At 38.0% G+C, this 24,026-nt stretch overlaps 1 protein-coding gene and 1 long non-coding RNA gene across 2 annotated transcripts; both read right to left on the bottom strand.

Annotated features, from left to right (window-relative positions):
• Positions 1 to 11,298: 11,298 nt before the first annotated feature.
• On the bottom strand, positions 11,299 to 17,979 carry LOC148735757 (uncharacterized). Its single transcript, XM_088755314.1, has 9 exons — positions 17,772 to 17,979; positions 16,641 to 16,976; positions 15,745 to 15,865; positions 15,443 to 15,610; positions 14,521 to 14,579; positions 14,342 to 14,388; positions 14,019 to 14,122; positions 12,944 to 13,009; positions 11,299 to 12,472 (listed from the first exon to the last, which is right to left on the bottom strand). Exons 2-9 carry the CDS (start codon positions 16,962 to 16,964, stop codon positions 12,372 to 12,374), a joined length of 990 nt encoding a protein of 329 aa, XP_088611440.1. The 5' UTR covers positions 16,965 to 16,976; positions 17,772 to 17,979; the 3' UTR covers positions 11,299 to 12,371.
• Positions 17,980 to 19,505: 1,526 nt separating this feature from the next.
• On the bottom strand, positions 19,506 to 22,441 carry LOC111331679 (uncharacterized). The gene is made up of 2 exons (XR_002694945.2): positions 21,609 to 22,441; positions 19,506 to 20,571 (listed from the first exon to the last, which is right to left on the bottom strand). It is a non-coding gene; the product is annotated as an uncharacterized LOC111331679 (long non-coding RNA).
• Between the last annotated feature and the right edge of the window lie 1,585 nt (positions 22,442 to 24,026).

Here is a 24,026-nt window from a genome sequence, read left to right as displayed (position 1 = left end):
ATCAGTTATTCATGTTGTTAATTATCAGCTTTCGCATTTGGTTAATAAGACCCGATACACGCTTTTGTTGCAAGTTAAAGAGAGGATCCGAAGAACAACTCCGTGTTGATCAATAAGGGGATGTCTCCACGAAAAATTTCGAAATATGAACAGGCTGAACAAAAATATATTCATGATATCGTCATGATATTTGTTGTTTTCCCTTTTTTTGTGAGCTTTGGTGCTTCATCCACTCTTAATTTGCTTGTCAGTATATGTATTTAATGCAAGCAGGTGTGACTATGTCTTGAAATTTGACCCTTAGCAATTCTCGTATTTCTGAGTTTAGTACAAAACAGCTTTCAAGCCTCGCTCTGTTGGAATAAGGGAATAGCTTTTCCCTCTTAATGTGGCTTTCAAGCGACAGTTTGTTGTTGTTGTTGTTTTTTTTACATTGGTAGTCAGTTACACGGATCATGCTCCATGTGAGGAAAACGTTCTCACGATGATTCTGAATGAGGATGTTACTCGTCTCGTCAAGAGCGAGCGACAAATAAAAAACCTATGAACCAGTAACCCAAGGAGAATCGAGCCCCAGTCCATCGCATATCGTGCTCTGTTACACTACCACTGAGTCACAGATAAGAGAACTCTGCGGTAAGCTAAGACGTAACCAGGTTTATAATTGTTAAATAAGCGCCATGTGTTAGTGGTTTTTAATATAGTGGCACATGTCATTCACTAAGTAAACTGAATGTACAACCAATAGTGGGCCAATTTATGTTTTCAAAGGAAAGCAGCCATTCGTTCACCAGAAACGTAGCATGATGCTGCATTTTGTGACTATAAATCTTCTGCGGGATGACCTCATATATTGAAAACTCACCTCCAGACCTAAGAATCTTTGCCGGTATTTATTGTTTTTTGAGTGAGTATTGTTTTCATTTCAGTGTCTTGAGTGTCTTGAGTGTCTTGGGTGTCTTGCGTGTCTTGAGTGTTTTGAGTGTATTTATTGTGTGAATTTTCTACGTAAAATTCATTAGCATGCAGATTTGAAGTGAGGCTTTCTGAAACTGAGTAACCCGACTGAATACTCTGCTTTTTGATGATGCGTTATAAAATGTTTCGAAACAAGTTTAAACAGTAAGTAAAGAATAAAAATGATGCAGAAATCGAAAGACTTCCAGAACGTCTGTCATTTATATAAAATGTTCATTGCATGGTTATTTCACATAAAGCAGTCCTTCTTGGTTGTGGTATATTCCGAGGACGGTTACTTGCTGGGTCTGCGAGACATGGATAGCCGTACAAAACCCTTTCTCCAGTCACTGTTGATAATTTCAAATTCACTTCCGTTAAAACAAACTTAGCGAAAGATGACACTCAAGACTTAGCACATATCGACGAAATAAAACTTGATCTTCAACTGAAAAATCACTAGAATAAAATTTGCATCTTATTTCGTATTCCAATTAAAACAGCCTAGGCACGGAGATTCAAGCCACATTTGATTCAAGACATACATGTACACATGTAAACTATAATCTTGACCACCCTTATCATTATCATTATCCACGTTTACATATTGGTGCTAGAGGAAGTGAGGTCACCAGACTAGAGCTTACTTTTATCCTAAATAATGTTTCTTTGATCACAGACGGCGATCTTATGGCTTTAACTAACTATAGACTACCAACATGTGTCGCTAAAAGTTTACCACGCCCCTTCCTATCACCCCGTTGCTCTGATAAGTTAGTGACTTGATCTTTTGTTTTTTCCCATCTTCCCGACTTATTTTTTGGCAGATTTACTTAAAGTAATGAGAAGACCACCAGAGCGGTCCACACTCCCCATCGTCGTGTCCATCAAAAACTAGAATCACAGGCAATACAGAAGGTCAGTGAAAACTGCCAGGTGAAATTGTTTTTGTTGTTGCTTTTCGATTTTGCTTTGTTGTTGTTTTTCTAATTAGCAGCCTCATGTAAAGTGATAAAATAAAGCCCTAGTATTGGGAAGGACATAGGTTTATGGGCTAACTCTCTTTGATCTGAATGATTAAGAATTATTTTGATTTTTGTTTTGTTGTTATTTTTCTAATTAGCTGCCTGATGAAAAGTGATAAAATAAAGCCATAGTAAGGGTCTGATTAGGAAGACCATAGGTTTATGGGCTAACTCTCTTTGGTCTGAAGTATTAAAAATTATCAAATTTGCTTGATGATATCTTAGGAAGACGACACTAACACAAAATGAGAGCTCCGTGAGAATATCACAGTTAATGACACGGCTTACCGCGATAGCATCCAGGAGCAATAAGGTAGCCTACTTCAGCACTTGTACATTTGTTGGTCTCCCACTTACATAGATAAGAGTGAGAAATGATAGTGCACGGGCATCTAACAAAAATAAACAACCATTCTTTTTTTTTTTTTTTTTTTTTTAACAATGTACTCCGTGAATCCCAAAATCCAAGCAGGTGCTTCTAGGTACTTGGTTTCTACGCTGTTGTTGTTGGTTTTTTTTTTTTTTAATTTTGCTTGAAAAATGCAAGGTGCTTAAAAATTGCAGCACGAAATGGGATAGCCTGGTCATCGATATGTTGTACATAAGAACAGTAAGACCTAATTTAAACACCCAGAGCGACTGTATAAGGCTAAGCTCTTTGTTCGACTCTCAATGACCCTTAATTTATTCATTTTCTCATTTATAAATATATATATATATCTTAGTTTTGTTATTTCATTCTCACTTGATAATGACGTTCTGGAAACGTCGAATCGTCGTGTAATGTTTTCCATTGTATTGCAAATTTTATTGTAAAAAAAATTTTGCTTTTTTCGTTGTAAGTTTTTTTTTAATAGCTAGACTGCCCCGATTTCTGATTCTCCTATTCAGCTACGTGACGGTTTCACTAGTGAGAATTTGTTTTGATACATGTAGCTGGAATGTCCATCGATTCTTATTACTGATCAGCTGCGTTATGTATTGAAAGATTTATGCAAAATTGCAAAATTTTGGAGCAAACTGAAAGATCCACTTAGGCTTCTTAATGTGAATTTAGAAAGTTGAGTAAAAGGGGATCAACTTGTAACAAAATAGGAGAGCAACTGGCAATCACAAGGGCGGCGACAAACCACCATGCACTTGAGAAACAAGTTGGACGGAAAAAGCGATGAATCGAAAGCAAGGGAAACCGGATATATTAACTTACAGTCCATAGGTACAGCTTGAGTTGAATTTTCCAGGTCCATTAGGTATCTTAATTAAGAATAAAAATGAAAAAAGAAATGAAGAAATAAAGAAATAAAAAGGTATGGGATGTATAGAGTCAGTTACATAATTTGTTTCAAAACACCGATATCATTCTCGTACCTGGTAGTAAATCGTAACAGTGCTACTACTCATCAACACATCAACTCTAAAAGTTCCTGGAGGGATATAAATATTTTCAGAAGTCAGTGTTGTTTTATCAGTCTTATGTTAAGGCAAGCTTTATCATATTGTTTGAAAATTAACATTCTTTCACCGTGTGTCCGATTATTGCAAGCAGCAGATGTCATTATAAAAGACCAACAATCTGATAGAAGAAACAAAGTGGCCCACTAGCTGTATGTGAGTGTCCTTAAATGTATTTATGACAAAACAGACTGCCCTCATATTTACATGTGCGTAGCCTTACCTTCTGTCTTTGCCAATTGATGTAAATCTTCATCGCTTAGCTTCCGAGTTATTATATTATTGTCCAGAAAAGGAACACACAGGACAGAATTCAGTCTGCTGTTTGCTGCTCTCTGGAGATGATTGCTATTCTTGGAGCTGATACTCATAGCTAAGGTCCATCCACCTCCTGAAAGGTCGAGAAATTTACAACTGAAGGTGAGCATCCTCGTCATGGAATGTGGTTAAATAATTTCGTTTACGTGTGATCTTGAATCTGATTAGTTCTCGCAGTTACTTCCTTAAGGTGGCTAGTGCCGGTTTTCATCTTTTTCATGGTTTGTAACTTTGAAAGAATACAACAGAAAGACTGACCAAGGCCAGTTGAACACTTTTACGGGGTTGAATTACATAATCATTGGTTATCCAAAAACAAGTGTCATTTCGTCACTAGCAGTTTCCATGGCAACGCTTTCATAGGCGTATTCAGACGCATTTTTTAGCTTGTGGCTTAAATAATTCGAAAACTAACCCGGTGACCCCCTGACTTTTTTCAGTGATTGCTTTTGGCACTTAAAAGGAAAATGCACAAAGATTTTTAAAAATTCTGCAGAGCGGAATTTCAGCCAATCTACAAAAAGGGCAATTTTCACACATCGCAAATTTGCTTCCGTAGAATTTCCTAGTTTTTTTCTGATGGTTCATTTCGACGTTATTATCATGTTGGAACAATAAAAAGGAGGGGTCATCGGACTTGTTTTCATGCAATAGCTTTCGTGAGTTTAGCAATTTCCACGCGCGTTCTCGCGCATTTAAAAATCTGGATTCTATAAGATCGACCTTTGCTCATGATCTGTTTTAGCTACCGCTGACAATTACGTGTACTCGCGCGAGCACCTACGATCTGATGTTTACATACGTTTACCGCTAAGAAAATCATTAAACAGCCGTCAAAGACAGCCTCCCGAACTCATCTTAAAAATCCTACACATGACTTCTGGCTATATCTTATTATTTTCCTTGAAGTTTCAAAGTCTACTTCCACTTCAGGTCGATTATCCTTCACTTGAGTTCTTCTTTTTTCGCCGTCGCAAGATTTCATATCGGTTGAATATTTCTTTTAAATGTGAGGTGAAACAACCTCTACATCTCCGAAAATCGTCTTCGTTATCTTAGTTTCTATCTCCTGCATTCACAGTGGCTGCTCAACACATCAAATACAAACCCTTAGGTAAACTTCTCACATAAGTAGAAAAAAATCCTCGCGCCGTCATCTTTGTTTTAAAGTTTCGTCTTTTAATCTCGCGCTTCTTTCGCACGTTTCTCTCGCAAGTGACGCAAGAGTGATCTGTTCCCCGCGCGAGGAAACTGGTACGAGCCACCTTAATATACCTGACGGGACTTGATTGGGGTGCAATTCGTTATATTAGCTTTAGACCATAAAAATGACTTTCTAAACATATATTTCATACACAAAAAAATAACAAAAGTCTTTATTTCGTGTTCGTTTTACCTACCATGATTTTCCATATCACAATATACTTGTGCGTCTCTATCTCCAATCTTTATCCAATAATATCCAATCTCTGCCAGAGGCAATTCTTTGTGTATTTTTGCGCACGACTTGAAATAGTTTCCCTAAATCAAAAGGAAAAAAAGTCATCAAGCTAACTTTACTAGTTCCTGCATTGAACTCTGAAGGAAATAAAAGCAGCCAGCTATTTCTTGTAGATACAGAAAAGAAAAAAGAAGGAAAAATAAATCAATTTGATTTACTTAGATTGTTGTACATTTTTCCAAATTGTGGTAAAGATGTCTCTTCAACACAACGAAGTTTACAACTTCTTATACAGCTGTATATTGGGGAGCTTATGTTTCAATCTGAGCCTTGTATCTGTAAAAATTTAGATTGTATTGGAGATAATTAAACCATAGTACAACAAAATCATACGTTCAGGTGTCTCTTGGGATTGTCCATGTACACATATCCTGCCCTCAGTCCATAATCTCCAGGATGAGTATACTGGTCTGCGCCATTGAACTCACATGATTTATCCTTTAAGCGGAAGTTTAAACTTTTACAGCGCAGCTCTTTAGAACAATTCAGAACACACTAAGAAAAATTGGCAGAGAAACTGGATATCGATAACATATGATCAGAGAGATAATGGGCATACACTGAGTATATAGAGGAATAGCATTGCTCTGAAGCTTGGCAACCTCTTGCCAACATGACGACGAGGAACACCACGGGGAAATAATGCAGTAGCACGGTAGACATCATGATTAACCTACCGAAATCGAAACTTTGCAGTCAAGGTACTGTTATAAGTATAAGAAAACAAATAAACAAACAAACAAACAAAAACAAAACAAACGATCAAAATCAACAATAAATTTGAAGTATGTTTTGTTTATTATTACTGCATCTGGTTGGAAGTTGTCGTATAGAATTCCCCTATAGATTCTTAATGAATATATAGAATGAAAGAAAACCGTGATAAAACGAAAGAAACAAAACCTAATAAAGCATTCATTGGTTATATCTTTTAAAATTATACTTGGGCTGTTGTTAGCGGTGTGAATTAACAGTTCGAATTCATATTTTTCAACAAGAAAAAGCGATTTCAGGAGACATGATAGACATAATAATACACAATCAAGTTAGCCTTTGAGGATACTGGAGGAAAATTATCTGTGTGCACTTCACAAACTTCTTCCAGGAAATCAAAACATCAGATAATTTCAGCGGATCACCCTCTGTACAAACCATCAATATAATTGAGTTCTTCTTCCATTTGCAATTGAGAATGGAAAACGGGCTGAAGAGGTAAATCTTTCCTGCAAAGGTGCGATTATTACATAACAAAATATTACGTCCACTTTAGTACAGACTTGCATACGAGGATTTTCTAGATAAAAGATAAAGCTCCTTCCAGTTCTCTTACCGAAGATAGCCAATGAAGTTATTTTCCTGCCATGCAGGCGCGTCGACAGTTGTTCGTGGAGTCATTTACGTTGCCACCATGACTCATTATAAATATCAAAAGCTCTCTTCATCTTTTATGTCAATTGGATCTGTGATCTCCTCGTGTACATTAGTTATTTTTGTTTTCAATTATTAGTTATGGTTATAGATCTATATTGTCGTCAGCCGCATGTTATATACAAGGAAGATTGCATAAGAGTCAAGCGATAAATTTAAGCAACAATAATATGCATCACCTACTAAGACAAATTGCTCCTTTGCGATTTTTAAACAAAGCACAGGTTTTAGAGCATAAAAAACAAAAAACGATTCCGTTCTAGTCATTTCGAATTTTTGCACATGGTTGTTATTGACAGTTCTTAACGGTTTCAATTTAGGTAGCATAGACGTCTCACAGATAAGCGAAAAGTAACTATAAGAGGCAAACAAAAGCTTGAAAAAACACTTTAAAAAAAGCATGTAAATAATAGAAGAGCAAATACCTTCCAACTGAAGATACATCAGTCGGAGTTTCAATCCTCCATACTGCGCTTTTGAAACGATATTTTTAAGGAGGCGTTAGGACTTTTCTTCACGACGGAGGGCTTATTGCCGTGAGGGGACTAGATCGAGATTAGCGTTCTTGGCGCGAATTTTTTTCTTTAAGCACACCCCTTTTTTTCCACGACGGACACGAGCGTAGAAAGCGCAAAAATAAAAATTGCAAGCCCGTGATGTAAACAGATAAACAAAAATTGCTTTTTGTGTACGTTCGCACTTGAAATAACGAAAATGTGTTCATTTAAAGAAGCTAGAGAAATCCTTTTATTAATAAGCCATGACATGAACGTCATCAGTGATGAAGATCTATTTCTATTGCTCGAAGAAAACACGTCAAGAAACCTCGAATTCAGCTATGGCTTGTACTAGCGATTTGACTCAGATGAAATCACCGAGCCCCAATGTACCTATACTTGGGTTTCTAAATTGTTAATATAGTAAAGTTACGTATGATGCATGACCCTCGCAGTAGATAGCGCTACTTATGCAATAGCGAAAATCAGACCTGAGAAAAATCAGACTTGTACGGGATTCGAACCACTGACCTCTGCGATACTAGTGCAACGCTCTAGGAATTGAGCTAACAAGCCAACTGGGAGCAGGCCGTTAAGTTGATTCGTAATAAACCCGTGAAAGTGATAAATCAGATACAATGAATATATGAAGTTCATATATTTTGAACTGCGGTATTAGATACGTATGATGCATCATACGTATCTAATACCGCAGTTCAAAATATATGAACTTCATATATTCATTGTATCTGATAATAAAGTTAAGAAAACGCATATACAATCCGTACGATGATTTGAGGGATGGGCGCGAAAAATTAAATGAGTAAATGCAGTACGCATGTTCGATAACAGCACACAGCTGTACCAAATGCTGTAGTCCCATGCAAGAAATTGGTCCGGTCCCCCAAAAACTGCAGTGTAAACGCAACCTTGCTAACTCAGTCCTTATGCCTCTTTTTGTCCGACCCGTGATAAAACATCATCCGTGTAAACGGCTAAAATTATGCGGTCCATACTACTTTTTTGACACATCCGTACCCGATTTTTCTGCCGTGTAAACGGCCTTTTATAAGTAAACAGGTCGCGCTGAATTTAAGTGTGACAAGACAGCTCTCGGTAGACAAGCTCCCGAATGAATTTAAACACAAAAACAAATGAAATTGTACTTATGAAGACTTCTCTTTCCCTTCCTCATGCGAATCCATTTTCAGAAGCTCTTTTTGGTGTTGATAACTTTGTTCTTTTCTGCTACGTACCAATCTAGACCATTCGCGGACGTGGAAAATCAGCACGGAGGCCACAAGCACCTTGGCGGCCGCCGTAACAAATCACGACGACTTCTTGACATGCGCAGTAGGCAAAATATTCGAAATCTCACTTGCGGTTCGCCTACATGAATCCCGAACGCCTGGTGCTTAAGCTCCCTGTCATCTTTTTATCGACACCATTATACGATTTCTAGCAAAAATCGTGGCAAGATCCTAAGCCCATTTTAGGGATAGCTCTACAACAGATTACAAGCTGACTAGGTGATTGAGCATGCGCAAGTGCTGTAGCAGTCAGACTAAACCCAGTACAGTGAATCTAATCGCCTCTAACTGAAACATGCTGAAAATACCTTTGTTCGCCTCAAAAATTAAAATTTATTTCGAAAATAGAGAGTATTGCGAGGGGAGTTTGAATTTGGGAGAAACACTCGACCGCGTCTTGTTTTTCGACCCACTCTTCCGTTTGTGTTCTAGCCGCTGCCTGAGTGCTTTACAACAGAACAGAGCTCAATATAAGCTTCTTTTAATGTTACCTGAATAATTGATAATTAGACAGAGAGAAAAAATATATTGGAAAAGTAATGTAAACAACCAAATTATCTCACTATTTTTGAGTTATTTTTTAAAAAAAAAATAACTATATGTTAGCGTATAGATTGGTGTATTGTGGTGTAGTGTAACCCGATCAGCGCAATTTGGTGTATCTCTAAGCAATCTGATTGGCGCATCTTTTTTTTGGTGTATCTCAACGCAATGTGATTGGCCCAAGTTTTTGGTGTATCACAAACCAATCAGATTGAATCAAATATTACTTCAGATTTTGATAGGAGCAACTTCAGGATATTTCATTGCTATATATGAGTGAATCAGCGATTCCAATTTTGAATTTCGCTCAAGGAACGAGGTAAGATGACATCTACAAGAGTTGTAAGATCATCTATTCAATGTAATGGCTCGTGTCCTTCGTGAGGATTTTATCACTCTGATCTGTCTGGATTTGGAAGGTCGTCAGGGAACTTTTTCTACCGATTAGCGAGTTCAAACGAGCATGTTTTGTGTACCACTCCTTTACTTACGACGTACACACCGTCAGCTGGAGGCCTAACACGAATTTAGCGCTATAGCGTGTTGTTTTGGAAGGGTTACTTTTGCTGACTCTGGTAAAACTTGCGCAAGACATTTGCAGAAATCATATTTGTGCAAAAAGATGACGGGTAAAGGAGCAATCATATTTGCCATGTGGTTGCTCTTTTAGCAACGGTTGAAACGACCACCATGTTACATATCAGTTTCTTTGCTTCCAAAAGTTCTCCATCAATTAAATATTGTTTAAAGGATACTTTCCCGTTACAATTGCGCGTTACTTTTTACTCGCCATTATGGATTAGACTTTCTTAGATGAAATGCCATTTTCCAGTAAACAACGTAAATTTTACGACATAAATCTACCTCGATGAAAAATATTTCACAAGGGACAGAAGGGCACGGTCGGTTAATTTTCCACGCAACTCTCACGTGTTTAGACGTTTAGACGTTTTCTACCAATAAAATTCGCTTATAGCTAACTTGGACTTTACCCCATTGCGTGTCAATTTTGCTGTAAACAACCTGCATCACGTATTTCGCACGCACAGGGTAAAGTCCAGATAGGCAACAACCAATCAAGTAGCCCAGCCCACCTAATTATCCTTTGAAGAATAATACTTTCTCCTGGTTCAATCTACTTTCACTAGTTCGAAGAACGGAGACCGGAGAATATCTTTGTCCAGAGGCTGTAAGAGATAGAATAGAGCTTTCCACCGCAAAATTATTTGGAAGGGTATTTTGAGGCAACCATCTGTTACTGAACAAGAAGCTACGAGGAGCCTAAATTTGGGCCGGATTTGTGGATCAGCAGATTGAACTGAATTGGTTCGAACTGAGGGCTTTCCTGTTTTAGCAAAATCGCTGTCGAGTGTTTTTCATGGTTTGTTAACATGGAGAGTTATGGAGACTAAGACTTCGGAACAAGTTGATGCCATCCATGACAATTTGGAAATACTAAAATCGCCAGAAGAAAGGTGGGATCACTCATTAAAAATTTGCATTTGAACGCGATGACTATGTTTACAAGAATTTCTCTTGCTTACATCTAATAACAAACCTTTGAAGTGTTTTTTGCCTCGGAACGATATATCACATAAGGTATTTTATAGACCTCAAGTTTTTTGACTCATTGAAATTAAAAGTACGTATGTGGCAGTGACTTCCACAAGTTTTTTTTTTTCGGTCTGAAAAGTATAATTGTTTTGTCCGCAATATTAATTTACGGATGGATTCAATCGCCAATGTTTACATGTTAAAGATGATTGTATTAATTAATCGAATTTAAACAATCGGCCAAAACTTTTACTGTTCCCAAGGGTTGTTGTTTTCATCAGTACTTTAACAATAGTAGTGATTCACGGTACTAGGTTTGTACTTTAAATAAATATATTTAAGTTCACTCGAAAGATGAGTATAAACTGTAACAAGCTTATCGTTGATGCGCGGCCAGTACTTCAAATCTGACTGACACTCGATGCCAAAACTCAACCTCGTTCTCTGGATATGTCCACCACATTACTTTACACTAATTAAAAACTGCGCGCTATTGTGCATTTTCTTGCACAGGAAAAACCAAACGGAATCTCTGATTCTGGCCCTTAAAGGTAAGAATAATAACTAGGGCTTTGTCTCTGACGAAGGAACGGCAATAAGCACAATTTTAACCTACGAGCAAGTCGTTGTTTGGTCTCTTCATGCAATGTCGGAGAGAGAGAGAGCGTTGCGTGACAAGTTCAAATTAGGGCTGTGGAGGGGACTGCAGGAAACGTTGTACCAATGCAGTTTATTTTTGCCAACAATTATTCAGACACCAGCATCAGTTATATAGTATCCTATTTCAACCTACGTATTCCAAAAAACTAACTCCTGCATGCGTAGCATGCCTATGTTTCTTAGATGCAGACAACGCATGCAAAGATAATTACGCAACCCTTAGCGTATTTATTTGCAAGCTACATTGCATGATGTTTTAATCAAAGAGCAATTAACTCATCTTCTTATTATATAGCAAGGAATTCCTGAGGTGAATCTGAGCATTGTGATTAGCTCGGGATTTTTCCACGGAAACGTTCATACACCGTATTTTTGTTCTAGAACAACGGCCGAAATAAGCAAGTCTATCCGAGTACATCAAAATCAGTTACTTTCTAACCTCGCTTGTTTGAGCCGTACTGAGTAACATTGGCCCTCGTTCTTGTGCAGATGCTCAGTCGGCACTGCCACGACCTTAGGCCAACACACCCTGCCGGTGCGGCTCTTGCACTCGTTTAGTGAGAGGTTGTTATTCGGTGTTGCATAAACCTTTTCTAACCGAGGTCATTCGAAACACCAACCACCACTCAGGTCTCCTAGTTTAATTTTAGTTTCCGGATGTTAATGGTGGATTTAGAGGCAACTAAATCTGTATATCGAGCTTTGATCACATGGAGATGTTATCTGAAGTAAATTCTTCCTCATCTAAAGCATTCAAGCCAAGATCAAAATATATGAATAGTCCCTGATTTTTTTTATCTTAAAGCCAGAGGAATAGAGTCAAATAACTTAATTGATAAATGCAAATATGACAGAAATAAATACAATGATTAAAAGTTACACTAGAGGTAATAGGTTATTCATTCTCATCATTTAATCCTCATTTAACTGTCCCTTGACCCAATGAATCAAAGAAACGAATGAAATTTATTTTGCCAGGGTCTGTTTTGGCTTGTGCTGTTTGCATAATCAGTCCTTTTTGAATGAGAATGCAATGCCTACATCTTGTAAAGTCTGTGTGCAAAGTTTACTATCATAGACTTTGAAACAAGTCCAAACTCAAAAGTTTCCACTGACTATTCACTGATCACTTTACATAAAGCATTCCCTCTTGGTCATGGAATATCCCGAAGCTGTGCAGTGGGTGTTCGGGACAACGATAACCGTACAAAGCTCGTCCGTCGTAACCTGGTAGTTATGAACAAATCAGACAAGTGTTGATACTCAGTATAGCCTATCAGTATATACTTTTTTCACTCTTGTGCATTACAGAATTATAATAGAAGAATACTTAGAACACGCTGAAAATGAATTTTATGTAGGACATATCGATTTCAAATAATATGATAATATATGCAACTTTACTTGTCGACTACCTTCAAGTTGATTTACATTCATTTACTCGTCAATAGTAAAGCCGGGCAATTATATTGATTAACTTTTCATTGCGATATGGAACCTCCAGTGCTTTCCGATAATTCAAATAAGAGAGTGAAGCGGAAACGCATGCCCTGTTTGATTACATTAAACACCGTGTCCTGCTCACCACAGCTACATTGTACCAGTGCATACATCTCGTGCCACTCCGAAAATAACTGATGTTTTTCTCCCGTCAGTCAAACACTTTGCCGTCATGCTGTTTATAGTTTACTTACTAACCGTTTTCCAGGTATCTAGACGACGACCACGTATGGCCACACTCCTGATCGTCGTGTCCATCGAACACTACATTAAGGGGAAAAATTAAAACTTAAAATAGACAGAAAACTAGTTTTTAAGACTTATTGCAAGCCAGGCATTTTTCGCCAGGGAAGCGATTGAATCACATATCATTATCGCAAGGGGGAGGGGGGAGGACAGTTGTCGGATCATGCCTTGAAGAGAAATGAACTCGGCGTTTTAAGACTCGAACTCTCTTCTAATTATTCCTAGTTAAATTTGATCTCACTTTCGGACTTTATATAAGGAGCAGTTAAGAGCACTAGAAGACGAAAACACTTAATAGATGGGAGCAAATTTAAACAACCTTAACGGAAGACGCCCCACCCAGATCATCACATGTTTATATATCTTCGTTTTAAATTAAAAGAGTGGTGCGCTTGTTAAAGGGACTAAAAAAAGAAACAAACTGATGGGAAAGTAAAGAGCATAGTTTTTTTTCCTTTTTAATGTACATTTATTTTTGTATTTTTGTTTTGTTGTATTTTTTTTTTTTCGATAAGGAATGCTTATCACCATAGCCATTATTATCATTATTATCATAATTAGAAGTAGTGCCTCCCGGTTAGCTTAATGGATAGAGCGCTGGACTGTTGTGCGGGATGTCGAGGGTTCGAACCCCGGTCGGACCAACACTCAGGTCTTAAGATAATTGAGAAGAATTTGCTACATTTTTATAACATGAAGAAATGCTTAGATATTCTAGTCTTCTCGGATAGGGACGAATAAATGGAGGTCCCGTCTCCTGCAGGGTTGGGCAGGAGACGTTAATTTTCCACACACGAGATTACTGTGTGATGGATGTCCTCCCCTGGGGTGGGATGGAAGGGTAACAGGACCCCCGTAGATACCAGTGTTTACTACACTGAAGGGGCTGTCCTGTATAAATAAAGATGTAACCGTGCAGTAGTAGTAGTAGTACTACTAGTGCTAGTAATAGTAGTACTATCATCATTATCATTTTTATTACGCATGCATGTCCAAAAACAGAATGACCTTTCGCAAGTTTTCTTACCACTATGACACCCGCGCGCAATGTGATATCCCACGTCAATGCCTGTGCAGCTGTTAGTCTCCCAGATATAAGGGTAAGAATGAGAGATGATAATTCGTGGACAACTATAAAAGAATGATGGACAATAATTTTTTTAATGTAGATTTATATTATGACTTCCATAATTCATAGGAGTAAACACAAAAGGACGAAAAATCAAAGAGGCTAAAATTAAAGGGCGGACAACAATCAAACACATAAACGAATATCCTTGATAAATATATACAACTTGTTGATATTGTATAAAAAGAGTGATAGGTTCAGTAAGGGGTATATGAACTTACTTTCCCCTGTTGCAGGTTGAGTTGAAATTTTCTGGTCCACTGGGTATCTTGATCCGAAAATCCAAAAAAATACACAGTAACAAACATAACTGAAGTTAGGATGATTAAGCTATATCGATAGAGTGACTGGTGAGAGTTATTTTTATCGGGTTTCAAAACACTCCATATCAAATTCGTACCTGGTAAAAAGTCGTTTTAACAGCGTTATTACTCCTCAATATATCAACTCTAAACGTTCCTGGAAAATATATGGATATTATCATAAGAGGTATGCATAGTTTAATTCTCAAATTAAATGAAGTCGTATCTGAAGGCATATTTTTATACTGCAATTTGTGATTGTTCGTCAATTACAAACCACAGAAGAAGATTTAACGTTTTAAGACAGACAAGATTGGCACAAGACCTGCAGATAAGATTGATGAGAATATCACTGATACGCTAATTGCACTTTGGCGCCACCTGTAGAGTTAATCTAACTTAGCAAACACACAGCAACGTCAACCTGAAATGCGACTGTTTTGAGACGGAGGGGGAGTAGGGGTGGGGTATTGATTTTGGTTTTATGAAATGAGTTAATAAATACAGTAACTGTAAATTTGTCATCGTAAAGAGTCTCTGAGGCTGACATTGTCAGAGCTAATAAAGGAATTGTGGGGGGGAGGGTATTAATTTTGGTTAATGATTTATGAGATGAGTTAATAAATTATGCAAATTGGCCACTATAAAGATGTTGTGCAGCTGACGTTGTCAGAGTTAATAGAGGAATTGTGGGTTTTGGTATGGTTTATACACAGAAAGATGGTTGGTGGCGGGTACACGCTAGCGTGAAAAACACAAGTATAGGAATCCGCAAGGATCAAAACTCTATTCTTTTGTTTTTCACGTTACATGTACAGTGTGTTATGTTCCATCCATAATGTAGCTCCGTCTTTCTGTAACATCCCCTTTTACTAACATTTTTATAGTCTTCAAACACGAGACTCAAGGGAACTTAACATCATGAGAATTTTCCAATCTGTACGCTACAGTGTATGTCAAACAAAGGAAAAATAAGCCGGAGAAATGGCACGAAGGGAATCACGTTCACGTATACCTTACCCTCTGTCTTCGTTATTTCATGTATGTCCTCGTCACCTAGTTTCCGACTTGTGATACTCTTGTCCGAAAAAGGAACACACAATGTGGAGTTGAGACAGTTGTTAGCAGTTCTCTGAAGATGATCGTTATTCATAGAACTGATACTCACAACTAAGGTCCAGCCCCCACCTGAAGATTAGAAATTTTTAACATTGAAAGGTATGCACCCACTCTATTGCTTGTGATCGAATGTTTTCTGTCATTACGGAAAATGAATCTCTTAGAGTTTTTTAAACAATTGTAAAAGTACATCCTTTACCTACCATAATTTTTCAGATCACAGTACACTCGTGCGTCTTTATATCCAATTTTTATCCAATAGTATCCACTTTCTGCTTGGGGCCATTCCTGGTGTATTTCCTCGCATGATTTTAAGTCAATTTTCTATTGGAAGAAGAGAGTAGAAAAAAAAAACAACTATCGTGCTTATTTATATCACGTTTATAAGCTCCACTGGCCTCCACGATTTCAGGATCACTGCCAAGAAAATCACTTACTACACAACTGAATCATGATGTTAGACGATCAAATATCATTTAGCTAGTTAAGCTATCATCGCAATTTCTAAAGTCCACTTATTTCTCTGCCAAACAAAAATTAGCTGATGAATTAGTATATGTATTTTCTACGAGCCAGTTTCGACAGTTTAAATCCAATTGATGCCAGTTGCGAGAATTCTACGGTTGTGTTTAGTGCGACTAGTTAAAAAATTTCGTTTGAAAGCCACTAGAGTTTAGCTTATCTTCGTTTTCCATATAAAGAGCAAAGACTTGTAAATGACCTATTTGTCATACAATGTCATATGACCGTCTCAGATGTTCTTAATATTCTTGCAGAGCTCGAGAAAAAATCACACTGAAGCAACTTGTCAGTTCGCTCGCGCCGTAATGCGAAACAAAGATAACTGTTTCTCTCATTTTGCGCCATTAGATTAACCTGTCAGATTTGATAAAAATGTCGCCAAATCGAGGGCTTAATTTGGGTATGGTAATATTCCTACTGGAGCCTTTTTGGTACGCTTAAGCGGTGTTTCAGGTTTGCTTGGCCGTTCATTTTATTTGAGACAGTTTTCTATAAAATCCAACCATGGCTCGACCAAACTCGCCTGATATGCTTCCGAAGCGAACCAAAAAGGTACAATCTAGTATGAAGATCATACGTTTCTGTGTCTCTTAGGAGTGTCCATGTAGACAGATCCTGTCCGCGGTCCATAATCCTCAGGATGTGTATATTGGTCCGCGTCATTTAATTCACACGACTTGTCCCCCAAGCGGAAGTTCAAACTTCTACAGCGGAAATGGTTAGAGCAAGTCGTAACACATTCGGAGAAACTGGAAGAAATGGATGTTGATATATGGTGACCAGATAGGTATTGGCCGTACACTGAGTATATAGATGGATGGCATTGCTCCAAAGTTCGGCAAAACCTTGCCAAAGTTATGATGAAGATCAAATCAAGATAAAACAGCAACACGCTGAACATCACGAATATCTTCTGAAATCAGAAATGAAGAAGGACATCGACCAACTTAAAAGATGAAAAAAAAGTGATCATTGCCACGTTGGTATTCAGGATAGAGTAGAGAGTCACTGTGCCTGGAGCGGATATAAAAGGGGCAAACTATTAACGCGTTTACAGAAAACAAACAAATAATAAACCACAAAATATTTTTTGTTTCACGCAAACACTTCCAGAAAATATTGAAACTAATTTTGAGGTTATAATGAAAACGTCACATTCGACATTCCTATCTTAGCAGCAAGTTTATCACCATGGACCTAGTTAAACGGCCTAAAGTGTCACGAGTCTCCTATTGGGAGCAGTCGAAGGTCTTTTACTCTGACTATGCCTGTGTGATTCATCGAAAACATCATCTCTCACATTATTTAAATTTATTATTTAAAATAAAAACCTTAAAATGTATGCAGTTCTGCATTTAACTTAACTCGATCCACTAACGGTAATGTATGGTTATTTTAAGAAGTATTTTAGAAAGCAGAATTGATATCAAGTAGTTCTTTCCTCAATAGCTTTTGACTTTCATCACGAAGATTTTGTGCAGACAATATTACAAATGTTGATAATATTGCTGAAAATGGAAAGAAGCCCCATACTTTTTTCTTCGACCGCTCAAGATCTGCCCGTAGGTTAAGGTCGTGTGGTCAGCAAGAAAAATTATTTGGTACTTCCCAGTATCTTCTAAAACTCGTCTTTGAGCAGATTTTTAAATCACCAGTTTAAAATCACAACATTGAAGAAAACATATTTTACATAAAAAGATGAACTCACGTCGGCGATGATAAAACGAGAGTGACATCAACCCTCAACACTATGCAAGTAACTTCCTTTGGAACATAATCGGAACACGAGAACTAATCCAAGTGGTTCAGCTTTCTAACTAACCAACAACAAAAATTACCATTTACGACCTTTGTTAGTTAAAACGGGTTAGAGTAAGAACAAAGCGTTTCCATTTACAGGTAAATAGGGACTTTAAGCAAACTACGACGGCTACGGCAGCGGGAACGGGGAAAAACAGTAGATCTAATTGGCAGAACAATAGCTCAGCACGTGCGTTTTCAAACGTTGTACATTTCTTAGCCGTCCTTTGCAAAACAACAACGTGAAATCACCAAAATTTGCGTCGTCTGTGAAGCTAAACCGCGGCGGCAAGTTATTTTAATTTACATTTGGAACTCAACGCTACTTTTATGCGTTATGTTGAGTTTGAGGTCTGGCGCCCTATGGGACGGTAAACACATCCAGCCATTTTCGAAATTCTAACTAAAAGTAGAAACTTATTTTTTAATCGACGTCTTCTGTGGCGTTGCCGTCCTGACTGCTTAAAGTCCCTAATATTCCCTGCTGTGCTGCAAGAACCGATAGCGTTAATTAAATATCTTGTACTCCCTCTGATAGTTTTTTTTTCAGGTTATTATCTTTTCTTAATGGTAAGTCAGGCTGTAAAAGTTGTTATAAACCGTAACACTTTGATCCCTAGTAAGAAATGACTCTTCAGCGCCCCGATAAATATCGTAGTGGCCTCTGCATGGTCAATGTGAGTCATTATGATTACTGACAACTTCAGTTGATCTCTTGCAGGTGCATTTGGCATTTGTGTATTCAGTAAATTAGTTGACGATACCGTAGACCTTCGAGGGCAAATTTTTTGGAATTGTTTTTTCAAGTCCAACTATTTTTATTCTTATTATAGTTTTCAATAAATTTTTGTTAAAATATTGAAAAGCACGCGAGTTATTTACAAAAACGTATATTCGAATTAAATTCTTTAGCCCACCAAAGTGTGAATAGCCAATTACAACATGTTTACGTAAGTGACCGCCAAAAGCCGCAGCGACGGAACGGTGGAATAGTGGATCATGCATGAAATGGCGAGGGTCATTTCCCGCCGTTCTGACCTTTAGGATTTGGCGTCATTTTCCGGCGTTCCGTCTTTTAAGATTTAGGGTCGTTAATTCCTCGCAACGTATTACGGGTTCAAACTGTCAACGGTTCCTTGAGTAGCCTAACACTGCATGACACAATGCGTGACGCTCTCATGAATAAATACATAGGTGTCCGACGATTAATCTTTCCGTCTTTCTCGAGACGTGAGCTTGAGATGCCTATGCTTAAACTCTCTAATTGCAAGCGCAACAAAACCCGAGAAACTTCACCCCAACACCCCTGAGTTGTAAAATTGCATGTAAACGCGTTTTACTTTTCCACCACGGCTAGGCGGGTTGACTCACCTACCTGTGGTCTCCCACCTCCATGTAAGCTGGCCCATAAAGATCAGGATTGAAATGTCATGGAAGACAACCTTTCATAAGAAAAAGAAATGCTTCGTACGTGACACATTGGCGTGTAATTATAAAATACCTCTGCTTTCTAGCGTGCTAGTTTGTTTTTAAAAACATGCTTTCTTGAGGGGAAGCGGGGAGGGAAGAAGGAAGGGCGAATACATACACCTGCATTCATTTCTGATGACCTCGGCATGTTAGACATAATTGACACTCCACGTTTCAAATTTCAATTAAAAATATCTTTAATTAAGGCAAAATTTTTAATACAATTTATTAGGCTTTCATTATCATTTAATGATAAAAGATATAGGCATCCCTACAAAAAGCTGGCCCTTCAACAAGACTAACAAAAAAAATGCAACAATTGTGAGTTCAGGTCTCAAAAATTTAAGGGCTGTAAACAGTGTCTAGTTTCTTAAAATGATAGTAAATATTCCTGTAGAGAGTTTAACTATTTCAATCAGCAAATAAACGTCATGTCACATAAAATAAACGTCATATTACATTGGGGTGTGTGTACACCAATATCAATAAATCAGTCTGCTGTGGTTAATGACCGATACATACATTTAACTTCGGTAATAAGCTTGATTTCTGGATTATATAGAGTACTCCCATTTCTTAAATATTTATAAATAGTGAATTACATTTATCCCAGTCTTCAACAGGCAAATGATGGCTTTTAGACGTTACAATCTCAGAGCAAAAATCCAAGCTAGAACTAATCAGTCATGGCATGGTTAAATGTGACTAAAAAAGAAAGCTTGAAAATAAGTGATTGATACGAAACTGATGATCTACTCTCAAAAGCGTGCAGTGGTTACTGTCTCATGTGAAAATCAACTCAATGCATTCTCTAAGCTTGCCTTAATAGATCATCTGCGACATAGGCAATTTCATGCATTCTTTCACAACCTCTGGGCGACTCTTAAACAGCTCTGAAATCTTTTCCATCAAACAGCGCGTACTACTCCCTATTTCCTTTATCAAAGTGCACACGATGGCTCCTACTGCTAACTCTTTAACCATAGTGCACACGATGTTTGCTATTTCTCTGATTAAAGTACACATAATGTTTGCATTTACGTCTACCACGTGGCGCCCAAGACCTGCTCCTACATCTGCCACGTAGCACATAGTGTCGCTCATCATGACAGCCATAGTGTCTCACTTCGCATGTACCAAAATTGGCCAACCAGCTATCAGGACTTCAATTACTTCGAGTGCTTTAATCCTGCTTTCTGTCTGTTAGAGTGGACTTTGCCTTTGTCTGCCAATTTTCTCTGTGAAATGCAAACAATTTCCAATGTTAAAGATTTTCTAAAATGTTAAGGCTCGTTTTCCCCAGTATAGTTTTTCAAAAGTCAGTGAAAAGTGCTGTTACTTGACATATCAAAACTGATCTACCTTCATCTAGGTTGTTGTTCCTTTGTCCTCGTTTTGTTTGTTTACGCGACTCATCAATTTGTACTTTCTCTGATTTTCCGGTAAAGAAATAGAGGAACAAACAACCGCCTAGAAAAATACACCAAATTGAACCTGCCTTTATCGCTTTGACTCGACTTCAAAACCACTCTGGAAACAACGACAGACTGAAGCGACACCAGCTATTTCTCTCTTGGAGGGTTAAATACTAGTCATGTTTCGGTTTTTAAATACAACTTTTTCCAAAATGATATAAATCCTTTAATCCTTATGTTGCGTCATAACACAGATGCATACTCTGTGCACGTGTATCAAGCGAACTCACCAGACGCTGTGACCTTCACTGACCTTCTAAAGGCGTAAACGTTTTGAAACACCCTGGATTAAGAGAAAATTTCTTGCTTTCTTGTTCTCACAGTAATAATTTTTGAACATTTGCTGTAACTGTTGATGACCGTCGAGCGATTACCAGAGTTCCCTGGTCCGGAAAATGAAGTCTGAAAATTTCACGACTTACGACTTGGACCAAAGATCAATAATGTTCATGAGGCTACACAGTGAAACACGATATGTTGCGTTACGCGTGTACTTTGTCATGAAACACACCGAGAGATTTAAATAGCGAATGATCCCCGCCCTCGGATTTTTACCGACTTAGCTCATTCTCCACATTTTTGTTTAGGATAGAGCCGCTAAGTTCAAACAATTCAACTTACCAGAAACATTATGTTAGCTGTGTTAGCTTGTCGAAACAACCCAAAATAAATCCAACAATTAGTATTCGTTCTACCCAGTTCGTTACGCAACAAGTCGACTCACTCAACCGTGTCCAGACGAATGCTCTACTCTCGTAGTCAAAATACAGAAACAACTGTAAAATAACTTAAACACAAACCTTTGTGCTACGTTCTTACTTACAACCAGAATTCCTTTTTTGCTTCAATCTTCAGAAATGATCCTCGAAAGGAAATGCTCCAAAGAAGCCTTGAAAATTGGAGAGCAGACTGTTCGGCACAGGATGTGATATTATGCCTACTGTTTTCGTGATTTTGGTAGGAAAACTAGAGGCAACACGTGTTTTGTTGCTATGAGGATGAGCGACTGTTGCTAGCCTCCATATGTCGTTACACAAAGAAACTGTCATCATGATGAAAGGCAAATGTAGTCAAACAATAAAAACACCAATGTGGCCTTGAATTACTGTAACATATTGTAGACGTCCGAGCTTTCGCCACTCAACGGCATCATCAGGAACGGATAAGATAAAATATTCCGCGAGGGCCGAATAAAAGGGAGAAAAGTGTCACTACACTAATGAGCTAGTATCACTGTCAGGATGCAAATTACATGCAAAAACTGTAACCAAGACTACATCGGGAGCACCACTTGCTTCATCCATGATCGTGTGAAAGAACATCTCAGAAGCGTAAATTAATCCGTAAACAAACATATCGCTATATGCCAAAAAAAAGGATTACAAAGGCATTGAAGTCAAAATCATTTCATTGGAGAACGACCCGGTAAACCTCCGCCCATTTGAGACGTTTTACATAAGGAAAATCAAACCTACACTCAACTCCCGAGAAGAATGCATTAAATTCGCGGACCTGTTGTTCTAACGCCTCCCATATCACACTGCATCCCCTCACAGTGACACTAGCTCATTAGTATAGTGACACTTTTCTCCCTTTTATTCGGCTCTCGCGGAATATTTTATCTTATCCGTCCCTGATGGACCCTGATGATGCCGTTAAGCGGCGAAAGCTCGGACTTCCACAATACTGTGCAGTAATTCAAGGCCACATTAGTGTTTTTATTGTTTTTATTGTTTTACCCAAAATTTTACTGAAGGACAGCATTCAAAGATTGATAAATCTAGTCAGCGTCAGGGAGGGTCATATAAGGTACAAACGATTTTAGCCGATCAGATTGCGTGAAAAGGAAATTTAAAAGGAAAAGCTACCGCACATTCCATATACCATATAAAGCTCAGTTAAAGCTCTTCCTATTATTTTTTTTTTTTTCTTTCACTTTTTTCGTCTTTGTATTTTGATACAAAAAAAAAAAAAAAAAGAAAAGGATTAAAAAGTAATGATGATATTAATACCTTGTACTCTCCGCGTGCGTTACATTACGTGTTATGTAACTTACAACGGCTTCACTGCGGGTGCTTTTGGATCAGGTACGCTTTTGAAGACCGTAGGGAACAATTACACGAAAATGATTTGATTTTGATTGTCATTGAGTCCCTTCGTTTTTTCTTTGGTCAAAATATATGTATGCAGTAGGAATCAGGTTCTATAACGAAGCACCGATGGAGTCGCTATTTGGGAACGTGGCTCTTCATCTTGTTTACCGTCGATTCCATTCTGTATTTTGATGAGGCTATAATTAAATTTCGTCGCACTTTGGCTGGTGGTATGTCGCCCGGGTGATGAAGTATCATCCACCGACACTCGAGCTCATGACACGGAACGGAGAAGAACGTGACTCCCATTTACACGCGGTTTTGTGTCACAAACACGCAATACATTAAGATTTGTACAGACTGCGGGCAGGTCCTCAGTATCAGCGCAAAGGCATGAACGCTTCTACGCTCAAGAGAAGGAATGAGGCCTGGGGCAAAGCGAGCCGACGAGAAGTCTACCAGGTGTTTTATTTTTTTTTTTTTTTAAATTCCACATTACTTCCAGACCTCACACCGGCGCCGGCTTGCTGTGCCCCAGGCCTTACCGTATAAATACTTTGCAGCAACAAAGAAAAATTCGCGCAGCAGCCGTGATAACGAGGGCCTGCTGGAGTTAATCTAGGAAAAACCATTATTCTTTTGAATAAATTATCAATCAATCAAACAATCAATCTTTATTCTTCCTAAGATTAAAAGACATATCTTAATAAGTTAAATCAGCAGTTAGGAGTCTAAAAATACATGACATGTACTATATATAAATAATAGAAAGAGAAAAATACATGACATTATTTACAAATAATAGAAAGATCAGAGATTATATTTAAAAATTAGCCTATTTACAAAAGCATTCTTAAATCTGTTAGTTTTTATATCGGGGCGATGAACAGCTTTGTTTCTGAGATGGCACTTTATTTTTTTCTTCTTCGGAGTGATGTTACTAAGCGGGCAATCGCCGGGATCCACTAAACGTACCTCGAAAAGCTTCTTATCAGCCTTTTATAAAAGTTTTGGAATGTGCATTCTCTTAGATGTGTATTTTCTTTTAATTATGGTCCACTCGGGTAAGTAATGAGAAAATAGGAGTTAATTTGGTTTATCTTAACCACTCGTGGAGCTATCCTC

The sequence above is a fragment of the Stylophora pistillata genome, chromosome 3 (assembly GCF_964205215.1).
Source record: "Stylophora pistillata chromosome 3, jaStyPist1.2, whole genome shotgun sequence".
Classification (NCBI taxonomy): domain Eukaryota; kingdom Metazoa; phylum Cnidaria; class Anthozoa; order Scleractinia; family Pocilloporidae; genus Stylophora; species Stylophora pistillata.
Note: the sequence above shows the minus strand (reverse complement) of the source record. Positions and strands in the feature narration are given on the sequence as shown.